This window comes from Protopterus annectens, chromosome 5.part0 (genome assembly GCF_019279795.1).
Source record: "Protopterus annectens isolate FY-2018-M chromosome 5.part0, PAN1.0, whole genome shotgun sequence".
NCBI classification, from domain to species: Eukaryota; Metazoa; Chordata; order Ceratodontiformes; family Protopteridae; genus Protopterus; species Protopterus annectens.
The window spans coordinates 1,276,801,677-1,276,821,046 of record NC_056735.1 but is presented as its reverse complement, the minus strand read 5'-3'; the positions used below and the strand labels follow the sequence as shown (position 1 = coordinate 1,276,821,046).

The 19,370-nt window shown below is 37.0% G+C and overlaps 1 protein-coding gene across 2 annotated transcripts in view; it reads right to left on the bottom strand.

The window, feature by feature from the left end:
• CIP2A (cellular inhibitor of PP2A) overlaps positions 1-19,370 on the bottom strand; it is a 2,713,480-nt gene that overhangs the window by 2,214,357 nt on the left and 479,753 nt on the right. For both annotated transcript variants that reach the window (XM_044071100.1, XM_044071101.1), the window contains one exon: positions 4,152-4,274. In XM_044071100.1, coding sequence (XP_043927035.1) covers positions 4,152-4,274 — 123 coding nt within the window. The remainder of the gene's footprint in view (positions 1-4,151; positions 4,275-19,370) is intronic.

Here is a 19,370-nt window from a genome sequence, read left to right as displayed (position 1 = left end):
TACCAAACCCAGGGGCTTGGAAGCCTCCTGACTGGATTTGCCACCCACCAGCCTGTTAAACACATAAAGAAAGAAGTTATGTACTCATTATAACGTTCCGTCCGTGTTGTCCATGTTTATTCTTCCCCAACTATTAGGTTCGGATCCAAACCGTTGGATCCGACTCAGCCATTGCTAAAGCTCGCAACCAAATCTCTCGAGCTATTCCCATACCACAATCCACCTTCCCCCACATACCTCAGATACTTTTTGCTACTTAGTAGAGAGTAAAGAATGAGAGAGGTTCAACAAGATGCCATACCTAAAAGTCATATGTAAAAAAACAAGTATACAGGAACCTAAAAACACTCGTCCCTCCATAAGTCTTAGGATAGGGGTTGGTGGGAGGGGAGTTGAGGAAGAATAAAAATGAACAACACAGATGGAACATTATGGCGAGTACATAACTTCTCTATCTGATGTCAATTTTCATTCTATCCTCAACTATTGGGAGAAAGTCCCTAGCTACCAGTTTCCATGGTGGACTCAAGAAAGGATTTTCCTGAGTACCATAGAACCAAATGGTGCCCTACCTCTGGAGATCAGATCCAACTTGTAATGAGTGACAAAGGTATGGGGAGTAGCCTACATTCCTGCTGCACACTCATGGACATTCTTGATCGAAAAACTGAGGAAGCAGCCATGGATCTAGTGGTGTGCACTTTCAAGGAATGTGGTGGAAGAGTAATGCTAAGTTTAGTGTAAATGAAGGAAACACAATTTTTCAACCACTCTGATACTGTAGTTTTAAAAACAGGTTTGCCCGAAGTTGGTTCAGAGAATGAGATGAACAATTGGTCAGCTTTTCTGATTTTCTCATTCCTAAGCAAACAGAAGCACAACTGTATATGAACATTTATTTATTTATTTGCATTTGTTAACCGGGTTGGTCCAGCTGGGTAAGACCAGTAAAAGCAAAACATATTCTTCTTTGTTGGTAACCTTAGGAAAGAACACTGGCTAGTTAATGGCTTGATTAATATTGGATTCTGATACCACCACCTTCAACAGAAAGGACGGATTAGTACATAAAGTCACTATCTTTGTGAAAACTTAAGTATGGTTTAGAGGATAATACCCGTTGGTTCTGTATATTTAGCACAATGGCACTAAATATACAGAACCAGCGGATATTGCCAACATCCTGGCAGATAGGTTCAGTGCTAACTTTACCCCTCTGTCATCCCTTAAAGGGCCCATCTCTATACCAGATGAATGCAGAGTTCCTGTAATCACGGCTGCACAGGTAAAAAACACACTATCCAAAGCCAAGAACACAGCATCCATGGGACCTGATGACATCCCAGGCTGTTTTCTACATGAACTACAAAACGAACTGGCACCCCACCTAAGTACCATGTTCAATCATAGCCTCACCTCAGGCTATGTGCCCACTGAATGGCGCACAGTGACACTTATCCCACTCCACAAAGGGGGAGCCACCACAGACCCCGGAAACTACCACCCCATTAGCCTAACGAGCCTGGTCTGCAAGGCTATGGAATGTATCATCATGGAACTTATAAACAATGACATTGGTAATCTCCAAACTCAGGACCCCACCCAGTTTGGGTTTGTAAAAGGCAGATCATGTCTCCTAAACCTGATAGACTTCTTTGAAGCAGTCACCAAAGCCGTAGATGAGGGTAAGGTGGTTCACACAGCCTATCTAGATCTCGCCAAGGCTTTTGACAACATCCCCCACTCTGGAATTATAGATAAACTCACTAAACTAGGTATAAATCCCTATGTCACAAGATGGGTTGCCAACTGGCTCACTGACAGAACCCACACTGTGAAAGTAACAGACTCCAAATCCAGCTTCAGACCAGTGACAAGTGGAGTACCACAGGGTTCAGTCCTGGGTCCTCTCCTGTTTGGTATCTACTTCTCTGAAGTACAGGCCAACACAGAAGGTCTTTATTAACGAAGTTTGCAGATGACTGCAAACTAGGAGCCATAATCAAAACTCCAAAAGATGTGGACATCCTACAAAAGGGCCTTGCTGAGACTGATGCCTGGTGTCAAAGCCATGGCCTCAAGCTCAATGCCAAAAAGTGCATTGTCATTCCTTTTGGTAAAAACTAAGTACCCATGAACTACCACTTAGGTGGTAGTCTACCTAACACCGAAAGTGTGATAAGAGACCTTGGGACACAGGTGGACAGTAGTCTCTCCTTTGATAATCACATCGCCACAGTAGTCAGGAAATCCTTCTATGTGGCACACCTCATCACTGCACTGTCATTTTTTTTTTTTAAATCTGGGGTCAAGACCCAGTCCTTCTAACTTCTCTTTCCTGAAGAGTCAGACAAAGAGATTTTGAAGATGATGATTTGGTTTAGGCATCTCAGATATGGCTTCTCCAAAGAATGAAGGAACGAGACCTTTCAATATCAACTTGCTCTTACACTCCGTAAGAGCATAAGGATTGAAGCTATGGCATACTGAGCAATCCTCCTGTAAATGAAGGGGGCCCAAACAATAAACACAAAGAATGTGGGTGTCAGAAACTTCAGGATTGTCAGCCATAATGAATACTGAGGAACATAACAACGTCAGAAGTTTGTTAACCATAATGTATAACGAGGAACAATAATGATGACAACGATGTCAGCGGCATTATAAACAGAAAAATAAGTAGGGTAAAGATTTTTTTAAAGAAGCAAGAGAGGTAACGATAGTAAGCAAAGGACTATGACAGAGATGCAAGTGAGAAGAGATACTAATGATAGCAACTGAAAAGTAACAAGTATGAAAAGGAAATTAGAGACAGCAAAGTAAAAAAGGAGGGATTAAAGTTGAGAATACTAATTAACGATTTATAAGAAAAATGCAGAGAAATACAAAAAAATTTTAATTTTATTTTCTAAGTTGCACAGCTCGAGAGAGATAGCAGACCATGTCTGTTTACTATAAGTTGCAAACAAGATCTGAGGAATTTGGAGAAGGTGCACTGTGGGTAAGGGAGAAGCTCGAGAGATTTGGTTGCTGAGAGCTTTATTAATGGTAGAGTCGGACCCAATAGTTGAGGATATAATGAAAATTGAGATAATCAGTGTTCTTTTCCTTAGTCACATATTTTCAGTATCTCTTACCCTTTTTATGGCATTTCTTGGACGGTGAAAAAACTTTCACTAGCAGACAGACATTTCTACTCTGAAGCTGCATAAGGGTTTCCTACTTTTTCTGTATTATCCAGGCACATATCTCTACTTTCTACACCTTCCTCTACTGAAAGTCTCACACATCTGGAAATCTAATTTATGATGTCACTCTTGCAAGCAAAACACTCAGGACGCCACATTTGTTGGGATCTGAAGAACTTTTTCTGGTCTGCATTAGACGTGTCCCAGAAAACAGAAAAGGTGGAAACAGTTATCTGACAAAAAGCAAACATCAATAATCAAATAAAATGACTTCAAAAACTGGGCACTTGGTTTTTGAGCACATCTATAAAACAGAGGTCTGGGACTGAAAACCAACAAGGTAACTTTGAGCTTTCTTGCTGAAACTTAGAATGTATTTGTGAAAAAAACAACCAAGGGAAGTCATCTTCAAATGATACAGAAATATAAAGTCCTAAATGCAATGTAGGTGACCCTTGTTCAGTTAGCAGCATGGATGCTTGTCGGAGCTGGTATGGGGAGAACAGTTGTGCCTATTCTCATGAGGTGAAAACAAAAATGGCATCATTACTAGGATCTTAGCAAGCCCTCATGTAAACCCTCTGGCTGCCAGGATGATGTCCCCAATGGAGGTGGGGAGGTCTTAAGCTTGACAAGCACGAGAGAAAAAAAAAGTGACATCAACAACTGATTGTGCCTTTTACCCAGGTCACACTCTTGTGTCTAAGTGCTGGGACGAGACCAGACCTCACCACAACATCCATGAATCTCAGGCAGTTTGGTCCATCAGTCTGTCAGCCATCACCTGCAGTTATTTCCTACATGTCATGAATACTACTGCAACAGTAATCAATGCAAAGCAGATCTGGGAATTTCAAATGCTAAATATTTGCATTGTCCCCAGATAAAAAAAAAAGGAATCTATAAGCATCAGTTATCGGCACACTTATCAAATAGTGTAAAAAAATACAAAAATTGGTTTACCTTTTCACCAACTTCTTCATTTAAAGTAAGGCTTGTCAAAATAGACAACGAAAACACCACCACTGTAAGACTACTGTGAGCTAAAAATTTGATCAAGGAGCGATAAAACCCTTTCACGTTATTCTAAAAGACAAAATGAGAAAAATAACTCTTTAAGTGTCACAAACAGTAGCACAAAACACTAAATCATTTTTAAACTTCTAAATTGTTTTCTGAATACAAATATAAAAAAAAAATCAAGTGCGCATGAAAAACTTTTAGAATACCATAATTTGAGATACTCACCATAAATAACTGATGCATGGCCACTCCACAGACACGTCATCCTCAACACAGCCCTCCCCAGTGGATGCACATCTTACATCCTTTTTCTGAAAGCCCTCTCATGTTAAGTTCTTCTTGTATGAAAATCAAGAGCCTGGTACAGCATGCACTTTCTAGGAGTGAAATCTGTGACACCCCTGCATCATATTAGATAGGTGTACTGAGCCCAACGTTATTCTGTTTCTAATACCACTAAACATGAAGTTGCAATCTACAAAAATATTGCATACAAGGGTATAAAAAAAGATGTTATGTCCTTACCATAGCGTTTTAGCTGTGTTAATCTTCATTCATTCTTGATGAATGGGACTTTGTTCCAACCCCCTCGTTACCGGCTCAACCGTTATACAGCTCGTGCCAACCACAAAACTCTCGAGCTAAGACTCCACCCACAATGCCCCTCTTGCTTTTACCTCAGATCGAGTTTGCAGCCAAAGAATAGAAAGATAACAGAAGCCATGTCTAAGGTGACACCTAAAAACTGCCAGAACAAGTGTCCAAACCTCCAGAAGACATTAGGAGAGGGCAGTAGGGTGGGATGACAAGAATGAATAAAGATCGACAACACAGATGGATCATTATGGTAAGGACATAACTTCTGATGTTTTCAATCTTCATTCATTCTTAACGAATGAGTCCACAGCTACTTTAGGTCCTGGGTGGCCCTAAGGAAGGATATTCCAGAGCACCATAGAGCCATAAGATGCTCTTGCCCTGGAGACCATATCCAATTTGTAATGAATGATAAAGGTATGGGGAGTGGCCCATGCTGCGGCTGCACATATCTCTTCCATGGAGGCCTTGCAATGGAAAAAAGCTGATGTGGATATAGATCTGATGGAATGCGCTTTTTTTAACACAACTTTATTGATATTTAATAAACAAAGCATAAATATTCACATAATTTAAATAGAATATTAACAATTAACTAACATAATATATAAACAAACTATTTACAGAGACATTCACAGATTTAATTAACTAATGTAATACCAATAGATACATTCCTTATTTTTCTAGCAAATCAAATAATTTTTTCCACATATTAAGTTTAGATGCATTTCTGTTAAATCTTGTTTTAATGGTCAGAATTTCTATATTGCAGACTTCAGTAAGAAGTTATTTAAATTCTTGAAAACAGGGAGAAGTATCGGATTTCCGTTTAATTGTTACAATTTTCCTTGCTACTTCCAGAACTAACCAAATTAAAGAGTATTTAATTTTTTTTTTTAAATTTTGATGAATGGGTGTGTTAAACATAATTAAAGATTTAGATAAAATAAAATTATCTGAGAACAGCCCTTGTAAAAAGTAATTTATATCTGCCCAATATTTTTGTAAAAGTATGCAATCATAAAACGTATGTGACCAATCAACCTTCAACACTTTCTTATATCTCCAACATATTTCATTACTTTCTTTGAACTTGCTGAAATTGTAAGGAATAATAAAAGATCTACACATACATTTCCAAGTGTAAAGTCTCCATTTTAAAGAAGTAGTAGTTTTGTAAGCTGATTCCAGTATGTTTTGTTTATCTTGCTCATTGGGACTATATTTGTTAATAGAATTAAAATAATCCCAATATTTTCCAGGGTGTATGTTTGTATCATTGCTAACTGTTTTATAAATATGTGATAATTTGTTTTTATTCGGAACTTTATGTTGTGTAGCTATAATCAAATATGTTATCAGTTTTGGTGTTGACTGTATTATGGCAAGTGGTATTAGATCCCATATATTTGAAACAAATTGTCTACATTCTTGTAAATATATCCAAAGATTAATATCTATTTCAAATTCATCTCTCAAATATTCGAATGATTTCATTTTATCATTTATTATCATTTGAGACCACTATACTAAGTTTTTCTCCTTGAATGTTAACATTTTTTATGATCTACCGAAATCATAAGGCCCTGCGTAAAAGCAATGAGAAAAAGAAGGAATAACCAGGCTTTGTACTTGTTAGATTTAAAAATATAACTTCTAAACCCTTTTAAGAGGAGTAGAATATAATTTGATTTGTGTAATATACATGACTGTATAGATAAATAATCTTTTAAGATCCACAAGAAAGGATTATTTATTATTAATGATTTTTGGATATTCAAAGAATTGCTAGAATCCAAGGATAAAAAAGTAAAATATGATTTCCATTTTGAGGAATAATTATTATCAATTAAAAGAGATATCTATTACAGAAGACATTATATTGGATTCCAAATCAGGAAAGTTTATACCTCCGTTTGGCCAGTCTATTGTGTGGTGAGTTAAAGCTATTCGTGTTTTTTTTTTTGGATACCATAGGAATTTAAGAGTTATTGAGTTAAATTTCTTTATTAAAATCTTTGAAGGAGGTAAGGATATTGATTGTATAATGTATAATATTTTGGGGAGAATAATCATTTTTATAATAGAAAGCCTTTCTTCCATAGAGAATGTTATTTTGTTCCATTTATATACATGAGATGTTCTATTTTGAGTAAGCAATTATTGTAATTCAGTTGAATGATATCTTTAATATTATTTGTAATTACCAATCCCAGCTATATCAATTGATTATTCTGTGGTATAAGTTTTCTATATTTTAGTTCTAATTTCACTACTTTTGGATAGATAGGTAGTATATTTGTTTTATTATTATTAAAAGCTAATCCTGACTTTTTTGGAAATTCCTAATGTTATTAAAAACTGCTGTTATAGTGAAAGCATTTCCCCCTGATGTTATTAATATATCGTCTGCAAATAGTTGTAGCTTAGATGAAATAGTGGCGTTTAATTTAAAACCTTTTTTTTTTAATCTTCTCTGATAAGATTGGCCCAAGGTTCCATACGTGTGAATAAGAGTGGGGATAAAGGACAACCTTGCTTAGTTCCTTTAGTTATTGGAATCTTTTCTGAAATTGATGTGCAAATTTTAATATAGGCTAGACTACCTTCATATAAATTTGTTATAAGATTTATAAAAAAAACACTTGAGAAATTTAGTTCCTTTAAAAGCACAAATAAATAATCCAAATTAACTGAATTGAAAGCACAGTTTATGTCTAGACTTATTAATGTTAAGTCTTTTATTTAAATTATTTGCAGATTCTGTCAAAGTGATGATTATTTTTATATTATCATAAGTACTTCTGTTTATAATAAAACCAGTTTGGTCTTCTTCTACTAATGATGGTAAAAAACACTTTAGTCTATCAGCATAAATGGACATAAACTTTTTATAGTCAATATTTATCAAAGAAATTGGCCTATAAGATGAACATTTGGTAGAATCTTTGTTGGATTTTAAAATTGGTGAGATGAAAGTGTATTATTATGATGATGGTATAGTGGTATTATTTTGTAAGATGTTAAAAACCTCAAGAAGCAAACGTATTGCTGATTTTGGGAGAATTTTATAAATTTCTGTGATGCCATCATTTCCTGGTGCTTTATTTATGAGTTTTATTTGTTTTTTTTTTTTTATGTCTATGAGAAAAATAGGTTTGTCTATATTTTTAACTTGTTGATTTGATAATCTATTTTAATATGTTTTGCTATGAATGTTTTTATTTCATCTGTATAATCTAATTTCTGGTTTATTTAAAAAAAAAATCTTTGAATTCAGCTAAGAGACCATTTTTTAGGGGAGTATATCTATTTAATGTGGTTTAACTTAAGTCTTTTAGCATTATTTGCCAAGAGATTTAGAGATCTAGGGTTGGTAGAAAAATTTATGAATTTAAATTTCTCTAAATTAATCATAGTTTTATGATTTAATATCTCCAAATATTTATTATTTAAAATGAATATCTCTTTTTCTCTTTCTTTTGTTTGTTTATTTTTATTTAAGTTTAAATTTAGTTTATCTAATTTATCTTGTATATCAAGCAATTTTTGATCCCAGGGTTTCTTTTTATTGTTGTACCATATGCAAATTTTCTCATACATATATGCTTTCAAAGCATCCCAGATGTAAATTTCTGATATATCTTTAGTATCATTTAAAGAGATAAAGTCTTGTATCTCTAGTAACAATTTTTGAAATATTTTAATTTAGTAATATATGCCAGAATTATTTTAATTCGAACATTTGAGTTCCTCTTTTTAGTAAATCAAAAGTAATAGAATTATGATCCAATAGGGGGCATGAAATAACTTTTGTTTTTAGTAAGTAGTCTGTTAGTTCGTTAAAAATTAGAATTCTATCTATTCTAGAATTGGTTTTAGGTCTGTGTGAATAGAAAGTATAATGAAGTGAATCTGGTTCTGCAAAGCCATTTATATCCTTCAGATGATATAATTCAATAAAATATTTTAATAATTTGGCTGAGACTGATATTCTTCTTTTACTGGTCATGTTAGTATCAGCATCATTCAAGATACAATTGAAATCTCCTGCTATTATTATGTTACCTTTGGATAGGCTAATAACTTTATTTAGATGTTCTTTTACTGTGTTTGTTCCTATACCTGGAATCCAATATAAATTTATAAGGCTGTATATTTTTTTATTTATTTCTATCGTGACCGAACAAAACATACCTTTGTCGTCTTTGTGAACTTCTAATATAGTGGGTGTAGGAATTGTTTTACTCTATAAAACAGCGACTCCTCTTTTTTTTTATAGTGTTCTGAACTTGATAACATAGTATATTGACTGGTGTTTAATCTAGGTCTTCGGCTATTAAATGGGTTTCTTGTAAGAAAATATGTGATTTCTGTAATTTGATGTATTTGAGTAGACTCCCTCTCTTACAGGAATTATTAAGACCATTAATATTGATTGAGATACCTTTTAAAAGAAACATTAATTATTGTTTGTGTGTGTATAATCTAGTCATTAATGATAAAGCACTTATGTAGAAATCAAAAAGCATCCCCATTTTGTATATACATTTTGCTAGAAAACATTTCATCAAGTGAAAATCAAACTGTATGTTGTTTAGGTATGTTATTACTGTGAACATCTGAAAAAATAGAAACAAACATTGATTACAAAACTGTAAAACATTAAATCCACCCACATCCTCCCTGGAGTTTATAACTCCTAATATGAGCAGATAAACCACTCAAATTGTCAGTCATTCAGATAGCAACAATTAATCAGCTTCTGTCAACCACTAAAATTATTCTAGAAACATATATAGTCAGATAATAAATATTCTCATCACCTATTATTAACTTATCAATTGAAACAAATATTTAACAGTATGTTCATCTAATAAAATTTTAATTAACTATTGTAATAGTTATATTTCTTGCTATATATTTGGCTAAGAGAAGAGAAAAAAAAAACAACCATTAAAGTATTATAAACTGTAAAAGTGATAATTCCCTAGCAACTATATCTAATATTATAAAGTGTTTAATTCCTTTCTTTCTCTCTTTCTTTTACTCATCTTTTCATTATTCCTTCCCATCCACCCCTCCCTCTCCCTTTTATTACATCCTTACCTAATTACTAGTACTGTTATATATGCATCACATTCTAAAACCAATATTGTATCTTTAATAGCATTATAAACTATGGGACTAATCATGGGTTTCTTATGTAGTTATATTAGATTTAGAGAGGGGAAAGAGAAGCAGGAGAGAGAAGAAAAAAAAGAGGGAAATCATTTATTTATCTAAAAATATGTTCTGGGATTTATTTACTTGAGTTCAAATAACTTCTAATATCACTTCTTAGTGTATTTAGTTTAATTAGAATTGTAATGTTTAGTGACATTCATGAGCTTCTATTTAAACTATTATAACATCATTTTTTAAGTAAAGATACTGCTTAGCTATAAGGGTAACACTGTTCACATTTGTTATGTAGTGTTAATTTTATTTGTGCTTAAATTACTATGAAACTTTCAGGTTCACACTAAACCCTTTTGTTGTTATACATCAGGTTTAAACATTCCATTTGCATTATGCGACTTGCAGTTCAAAGTTCAAAGATTTTCTTTGCTTCAGTCGCACATTTGAGTTTACGACAGCTTGATTCAGCACGGGTGTTCGTGCTGCTTCCTCACGAGCCTTTGATGATGTGGAGAAAGCTTTAATTGTAGAGCGGGAACCTGGTAAGCAAATGTTGCAGCTTTAAGTTGCTTTATAAGAGCGTGTGAAGTCTTGGATGTATGCATGTGTAAAACTCGGCAACTTTGCCCTCATGTTCACGATTCTGAAGAATCAAAGTCTCTGCTCAATAGAAACACAAATGTTCTTTCCATTTTTTTTTCAAACACTGAACACAATAATATAATCTAAATGCATTGGCTCATCTCTTCAAAACAGAGGCAAAGCCTGTCACATACCAAACGTATATCAAGCACAGAAATGTAACATGCAAACAACTTATTTTTCTTTTTCTTTTCCTTCCCCTCCCCTCCCTTTCCATACAGCCATATTAAAATGTACATGAATCAAACATACTGCTGGAACTCTATAAAGATGCACAAAACCAGTAGCAGTCATTGTATTCTCTACAAGAATACTATTGAACAGTATAATTTGTACTGACCACTAATAACCTTTATGCCTGTATATATAAACTCCATAAATAGATTGAATACTTATAATATGTATGGTAAGTGTACTAATGTTATTCATATGCAAGTATTTCACACTATTACATATAAATTTGAAACTGGTAATCTATATGTCATATATTAATATTTATGAATTCATACTGAGCAACTGTAAACGAATGAATAAATTGCACTTACATAGCCATATGTTCAGCAGATTTCAGAGAAAGTATTACAGTCCAGTTTGAGGCAAATGTATATGGAACAGTCTTTAATTTTTTCTTTTTCTCCACAGATTTACAATTTTGATTTTCTGCCATTCTTTTAAGGCTAGCACTAGCACAGTCCATTTCCTCTAGTTTATCAAGAATGTTTTTGGCTTTTATAAATGTAAGAGCTGTGTCCAAATCCTCAAATATTTTAGTGCCATCATGTAGGAATATTTCTAGTCTGGCTGGGAACAGCAAGTGGGTTTTTATTTGTGACTTTTTACGTTATTTTACTAATGGTAAAAAAAAAGTTCTCTTTTTGCTATGACCAAATGTGAATAATCATTGTCAAAGCGAATGACATTATCTTTTATCTTAATTGGAGCTTTTGCCCACGCTGTTTTTAAAACTAGTTCCTTGTCATATGATGAAAGAAATCTTACTATAACTGATTTAAAAGAATTATTCTTACTTGTTTTAAGAGCAGCCAAAGATCTGTGTGTCCTCTCAATATCATAGGACAAAGCTTCCGGCAAATCCAGGATTTCTTGCAGCCAAGTTATCAGAAATTTAGGTAAGTTGCTGCCTTCTATATTGTCTGGTAAGCCAAAAATTCTAATATTGTTTCTGCAGAATCTATTCTCTAGATCATCCACTTTAGACTGTAGAGCTGAGATTTGTTTTAGTAAAAGTTCTATGTTGTTTTCGTCTTCATGTAACCTAGTATCCATATCACTGAGAGAATACTCAATACTTGAGATTTGGGTTTTCTGTAGCTGGAGGTCTTGGCGTATTATTTCCATTTGTTTAGTACAATCATTTTTGAAGTCATCAATGTTTGTATCCATCCTATCCAGTTTCAGTGATAACTCCTGAATGTTGGTGAGTAGAGTGTGTAATTCCTTTTTTTTTTTTTTTTTTTTTTTTTTTTAGAGATGCTTCTTGATGGATAGGCTTAGATGAACTCATCTTGTAGGTTAGAGAAGACTATAAATATATATATATTTTTTCCCCCTGTAATTTTGACAGGAAAACTTCAATTTTTCTACAAGAATTTTAATATGTTAATATACTGCGGTGGTGGTGCTGCGGTAGCGTTGTCACCTCACATCAAGACGTTGTCCCGTTCGATTCTCAGCTAAAGCATCTTCTGTGTGGAGACATGCGTGAATGGGCGTACCTTCGTTGAAGGTTGTACGTCAGGGCTGGCAACTCGGTACGTAAAAATCTGCTGCCAATCATTAGCGGACCGGAGTTCCGCTGTGACGACCCCTAACCAGGAAAAGTCGAAAGATACAACATTTTAGAACTTAAGTAGATTTAGTTGATTATCCTTCTAGGATGACGTTTTTCAAAAAAATTCCTGTCATAAATAAACTGAACTGACAGAGCTGAAGAGAATTGCTGCTATCCAGAGCACATCTTGGCCACGCCCCCCTGGAATGCGCTTTAACAGGAGCAGGCAACTTGTGGTTATTATGATTGTAAATGAAAGTAACACAGTCCCTAAGCCATAACTTTTGAGACAGGTTTATCCAAAGTTGGACCTGAAAAGGACACAAACAGTTGATCTGATTTTCTAAACAGTTTGGTTCTGTCAAGACAGAACCTTTAATTATCTGTGAACATCTAGTAAATGTAAGCAATACTCAACTTCATTTGAAATATTTGGGAAAAAGACAGGCAAATCAATAGTCTGATTAATATTAGATGCAGAGACCACCTTAGGTAGAACGGAAGGATTGGTTCTTAACGAAATCCTATCCTTATGAAAAACCATATAAGGGTGTTTCACACATAATGCCTGCAATTAAGAAACTCTCCTGCCAGAAGTGACAGCAACCAGAAAAAGAGTTTTCCATGGCAGAAACTTGAGATTACAAGTAGCTGCTGACTTAAAGAGCTGCAGCACTAAAGATTGCTGTACTAGAGTCAAATCCCATGGAGCTATAGGATTCCTAAATGGGGGCTTTAAACATAATGCACCTTTAAGAAAAACTCTATATAAACGGTAGGCAATTAAGAAGTAGTTGTTAAACCCATTGTGGAAATTGGAAATGGCTGCTAATTGGACTTTGATGGTGGAAGTAGAAGCCCCTTGATGAAAAGGTGAAGCCAAGAATTCAAAGACCTTGTCAACAGGTGCTGAAAATAGATCTAAATTATTTGTACGGGCCCAAATTGAAAATCTCTCCCATTTGCTATGGTAAAGTTTCCTGGTGAATGGTTTATGAGAGGTCAGGAGGATGTTTTGTACTGAGTAAGGTAATTTGTTCTGCCTGGCAATTAATGAAATTGGAGATTGCTGTTAAATTGAGACTGTGAAGGTTGGGATGCACCAATCCCTGCGGGTGAGACAGGTCTGGAACTGGGTCCATAATCCAAGGATGATGAATCAGGTGAGGCCAGAGGAATGGGAACCAGAACTGACAGGGCCAATAGGGTGCAATGAGGATCACTTTGCTTCTCAACCTTTGGTCTTTCTTCAAGAACAGGGGAATGAGAGGGAATGGGGGAAATGCAAAAAGCAGTCCCAGGGGCCAATCGAGGAGTGCATCTCTTGGGGACTCCCCCTGTGGGGAAATTAAGACAAAACAGCTGCTGCATTTGTCATTTGTGGTTCATTGGGGAGGCAAAGGGCAGCAAGGCTGGCTCCAATGACCAAAAATTTTCATTACCTTAGGATTGAAGGACCACTCCTGAAGCAGGGGGCATCTGCTCAGTTTATCCACTATCACATCAGACCTTCCTGGGATATGTATTGCTATTAGAAAGTAGTTGGAAAAATCGCCATTGCCATATACAGAGAGCTTTTCAGCACAGGGGATAAGATCTGGTTCCGCCTTGTTTGCTGATGTACCAGACTACCGACCTCTTGTCTGACTGAATTGCAATCGTCCCCGAAGGAAGGACAGACTGAAAGGCTTGCAACGCTAGAAGCACTTCCTTCAATTCCAGGACACTGATGTGCAAATTGGTCTCTTGTGGGGACCAAGTGCCTTGAACTGTTCTTCCCAGATAATGCCCCCCACACCTGATCTGGAAAACATCCATAGTCAGTATGGCCGTGGGCTGAAACGGAGTGAAGGTGCAGCCCCATAGATTGCCCTCTGACTTCATCCACCAGGACAGATCCTTCTTGCAGCAGTTTGTTATTAAAATCAGATAGGACATCGGGTGCGTCAGTATTGACCATTATGCTGTTAAGAGCCATTGAAGCAGGCTCATATGAAATCTTGCCAGGGGCACTAAAGTTATGGTCGCTGCCATAGATCCTAGGGCTTGGAGGATGAGAACAGCAGGAACTTTGTCTTGGGATATGATGAATTGCACTTGCATCCTTATTTTTTGTAGTCTGTGTAGAGGGAGAGATGATATGCAAGAAACTATATTGGTTCGTGATCCTATAATTCTAGGTCTTATGTTGGGGTCAACTAGGATTTGTCTGTTGATCGCAATACCCAAGGGCTGAAAATGATTTAGTATGAAGTGTGTGAAGCAGTAGATGCCTGGTGGGGGCAGTGAGGAGCCAGTCGTCTAGGTGTGGAAACACTCGGAATCAGTGTAGTCTCATGTGAGCTTTTACTGCAGCCATGCATTTGGTGAACACCCTGGAGGCAGTAGTGAGATTGAAGGGCAGTACTCTTAACTGGAAATGAATGGCTCCCAGCCAAAAGCAGAGGAACCTTCTGGAGCGTTTGTCCATCTTTATGTAGTATTATGTGTCCTGAATGTCTAGAGAACACATCCAATCTTTCTCCTCTAGAAAAGGAAGGATAGACTGAACCATGACCATCTGGAATTTTGTTTGCTGAATGAACTTGCCCAGAAGGCGGAGATCTAAAATTGGTTTCCAGTCCCCTTGTCTTTTTTGGCACTAAAAAGAATCTTGAGTAAAATACAGATCCTCTTTGGTCTGGTGGGACTTCTTGGATGACTCTTTTCTAGCAGCTTTTGAATCTCTATAGCTGCTTGGTCCCTCTGAATAGGTGGAACATCAGGGACTCTTTTTGGTGACTTTGGGAAGAGAGTAAAGGGGATGTGGTAACCTTTGGTGATAATTCTCTGCACCCAAGAATCTGACGTTATCAACAGCCAGGCTGTATAGTTCAGTGAAAAATCTTCCCCCGACTGCTTCCAGAGGTAAGCAATCGGGCTTCCATTCAGGAATGCTGATAGTGCTGTCCAGAGAAGGAGTCTCTGGAGTTCCGATTACGCAGAACTCCTCTGCCATGGAGTTAGTATTCCATTAGAACTACCCCCTCTGCCCTGAGGTGAGTATTCACCACGTGTATCCTGAAAAGGCCCTTGGGACTTTTTGAACCACATTTTTCCATTCCTCTGATTCTTAGAATAGGACAGTTGAGAAGTAAAGAAATTAATGCCCCCAGCAGAAAGGGTCTTTCCACCTTTTTCACACCTGCTGGTTTGGGGCCAAACAAGGAAGATCCATCAATAGGAGCATTGAAGAAGGAAGACTTGAAAAGTTCTGCAAAATCACACAAGCGCATCCAGGCATGGCACCTTATGGCAACGCCTGAACCCACTGCCCTAGTCGTTCCTTCAGCTGCAGGAGCAATGAGCCACATGGACGAGTCTGATACAGACTCCAGGGTGGCAAGCTGAGAGGCAACTTTATCCCACGCCTCGTCAGACACAGCTCCAGCAACAGTATCCAATAGCTCCTTTATCAGATCCCTTTGGAGTCTAGTGAAGTGTGCCATGAAATTCAAGGACTCAAGAGTGAAGGTAGATGACGCATGGACAGACTTCCCAAACCTGTCCATCGTCCGAGTCTCTTGGTTAGGAGGATGAGCAGTGGAACTCTCCTCAACAAGTTCCTTTTTGATGCCGCTGCCACCACCATGGTATCTATTGCTAAACTCTTTCCCCAATGAGGTTGGACTTCTGGCACTGATAAAATTTTGTCTGGTCTTCGGGAGATAGCTCTAGGGAATCAAGAGCCTTCCACGCCCATTGCATGATAAGCTTAATAAGGTTGTCAGGGGGTGGGGTCATCCAGGAAGTAGATGGGCAAGCACCGAAAAGCCTGCAAGAACACAGATTCCTCAGAGGATGGGTTTGAGGGCTTCCAATTACTCCTCTGTTTTAATATTTCTTGGATGTCTCCAAATAAGATATCTTCAGGGGTGACCGGGGGAACCCTCCCTTCTAGTTATCAGAGTGAGACACGAGATCTAAGGTAATAGGGAGAGAGGCATTGTGGGTAGTGTCTTAGGTGGAGAGTTTTTTTGGTTGGCATGAGCTGTATAATGGCTGAGCCAGTTCCGAAGGGTCGGAACAGAGTCCCATTCATCAAGAATGAATAAAGATTGACAACATCAGATCTAATGTTATGTACTCACCATAACCACGTTGTCCTATTTTCATCTGGTTCAACCAATATGACTTGGATCCAGCCTTGGCACCTCCAAACCTTCAGATCCACGGCTCTGACTCCTCCCTACCCATAATTCTCTCACCATCCTTAAATCACTGAAGTAAGAATATATGTAACTAGTAGTAATACTGCAGTTAAATAAAACATAATCCAACAGGACAAAGAGCTGTGCCATGTGAACAGTAAAGTAACTAACCATCTCTATTCAACATCTCCCCTACCCACCTTCACAAACACAAAATCACAGCACACACTCCCTTACCACCCAAGCTAAAGCTAAAATACTTAGGTCATAACCACTACCAGTACCAATCCAAACCTTCCCCACTCCCAAACACACTTCTAACTGATGAGGATATCCACCCCAATGCAGGTCCTGCTTCTCCTATAACGTCCTCTACCATCCTAACAGCCACCAGTCTAAATGGTCCCCCCATCTGAAAACATCTTAGTATAGACTCAGTTAACATACAGAACCCCTCCATTCCCCACACATCCTAATCCTATCTGAAACATGGTTAAAGCCCCACATCTCAAACTCTGAAATCCTCTCCCCATTACAATATCTACCAGCAAGACAGAATAGTTAGGAAAGATGGTGGAGTTGCCATTATGTTTTCCAAACACTTCAGTCTATCCCCCTACCCATAACCCATCCAAATTTCCACCCTGCCAAACTACTTATCCTAAGCTGTCACCTTAACGCCAAAAGAAATTTGCCTTAGCTGCTATCTGTATCACACCACGTAATAACATTCCCATCCTCAAAATCCATACTCTCATGGCTATCACTCAACAGCAGCTATGAAACTATTCTGTTAGGAAACATTAACATCTACTGGTTAAAACTATCTACACCAAGCCCATCTCTCACCATCAACCTACATGGCTGTCATCAGCTAATTACTACACCTACACGACTCAAAAACAGTAGTAGCAGCACCACTCTTAGCCATGCTGTTCAGATACTTAAATACCATATTTATAAAATTGTCGCAATCTCTCCACTTTTAATAGTGAGGCCTTTAATCACATGCTAAACTCTACAGACTGTTCAATTCTGAAACATATCCCTCTAAATGTTGCTGTCATTCACTTCAATCGCACTTTTCTCTCCACCCTTGGCTCCCTGGCACTTCTCTGAAAAGTAATCAAAACAACCCACACCCCTGGCTCTCAAATGATACACTCACTCTTATGAAAAAAGAGACATCACATGGAAACAATGGAATAAAACTAAATCACCTTATCCTCTCCAAACCTATAAACAACTATGTAATCTGGATAAAAAACACATCAATACAGATAAGAAACAATTCTACTCCAATGCCCAACTCATCCATAAGTCTAATCCAAAAAAGATTTGGCACTCTGTTAATAAGATCCTGCACCCAAGGCAACCCTTCTACTCCCAAACCCTATCCCAACAATACCCCCCTTGAAACTGCCACTCTTCTAAATTCATACCTCACTGAATCTATTCAAAAACTCACCCACAATGGTCAGAACAATAAACACACACCCCACTCCACATTTCACCAATAATCCCGCTTTCACACTCAACCCCATCCCAACAGCTTACATCAAATCTCCCCTGCTTAAGCTGAAGCCATGCTCCCCCTCTTCTGACAACCTTCTCCCCTTTCTTAAACTACCTGCTCACTCAATAGTGTACCATCATCTCTATCATTAACAGTAGAGCTATTCAAGAATCCACCTTCCCAGTTATATAGAAATAATTCTTTATCACTCCATTACACAAGGGAGACAACAGCAATGAACCATCCAACAACAAAACTGTTGCTATCATCTCTCAGCTATCTAACCTCCTTGAAAAATACATTCACAGACAACTTACGTACTTTCTAAATAATAACCTCCTAACCACTATGCAGCATGGCTTCAAACTTCATCGGAGTACATCTACTGCCCCCCTTACTCAAACCGTTGCCAAAACCATGGCCAAAAATTTTATATTTTCTTGCCTCTTTCTTGATCTTTCTAAAGCATTCAGTACTGTATCATATTCCAAACTTCTCAATATACTATCACAACTCAACATATCTCCCTCTACTATTAAATGGTTCATTAGATATCTCACTAATTTTACTTAATTTATTATTTATTGAACATTTGCTAACCTGGAAAGTCCGACTGGACACAAGTCCTTTTTTAACAGAGGCCCAGGGAGAAAAGCTCAACTTAAAATAAAACTAAGATACAAGTAGAAAATAATCACCACAGAAAACACAATTAAATATAGAATATAGGGCACTTAGTGTGATTAGAAACATAATACTAGATATCATTTATATAATTTGTGTTTAACATGTATGACTAGTAAGAATGCCACTCAGATAACATCAGCATAAGGAAACATACTGGATTAGTCAGGAGCCATACATGGACATATCCAGTTTTTGGATATGTGAGTTTTCAGTAAAGCTTGAAAAGTTGAAAAGAAAAAAAATTGTGATGATGTTGTGGTAGATATTACACTAGGAAGTAAATTATTCCAAATTTTACCTGTACAGTTGGAGAACAGGGATTTCCCCAACCTGATTATTAGCAATGGACACTTATCAGGGATTTATTACTGAATTGTAAAATTCTGGTACTGGAGTATGGTTGTAGTAGATTTTGCAGGGCAGGTGTCTCTTCATTCCCATAGGGTAATTTATGGGCCATGGGCAGTTGGTTGTGAAACAGGAGTTGTGGAAACTCTAGCCAGTTAAGCTACCTGAGTGATATACATTGATGAGACCTGGAGTTTGATTTGGCT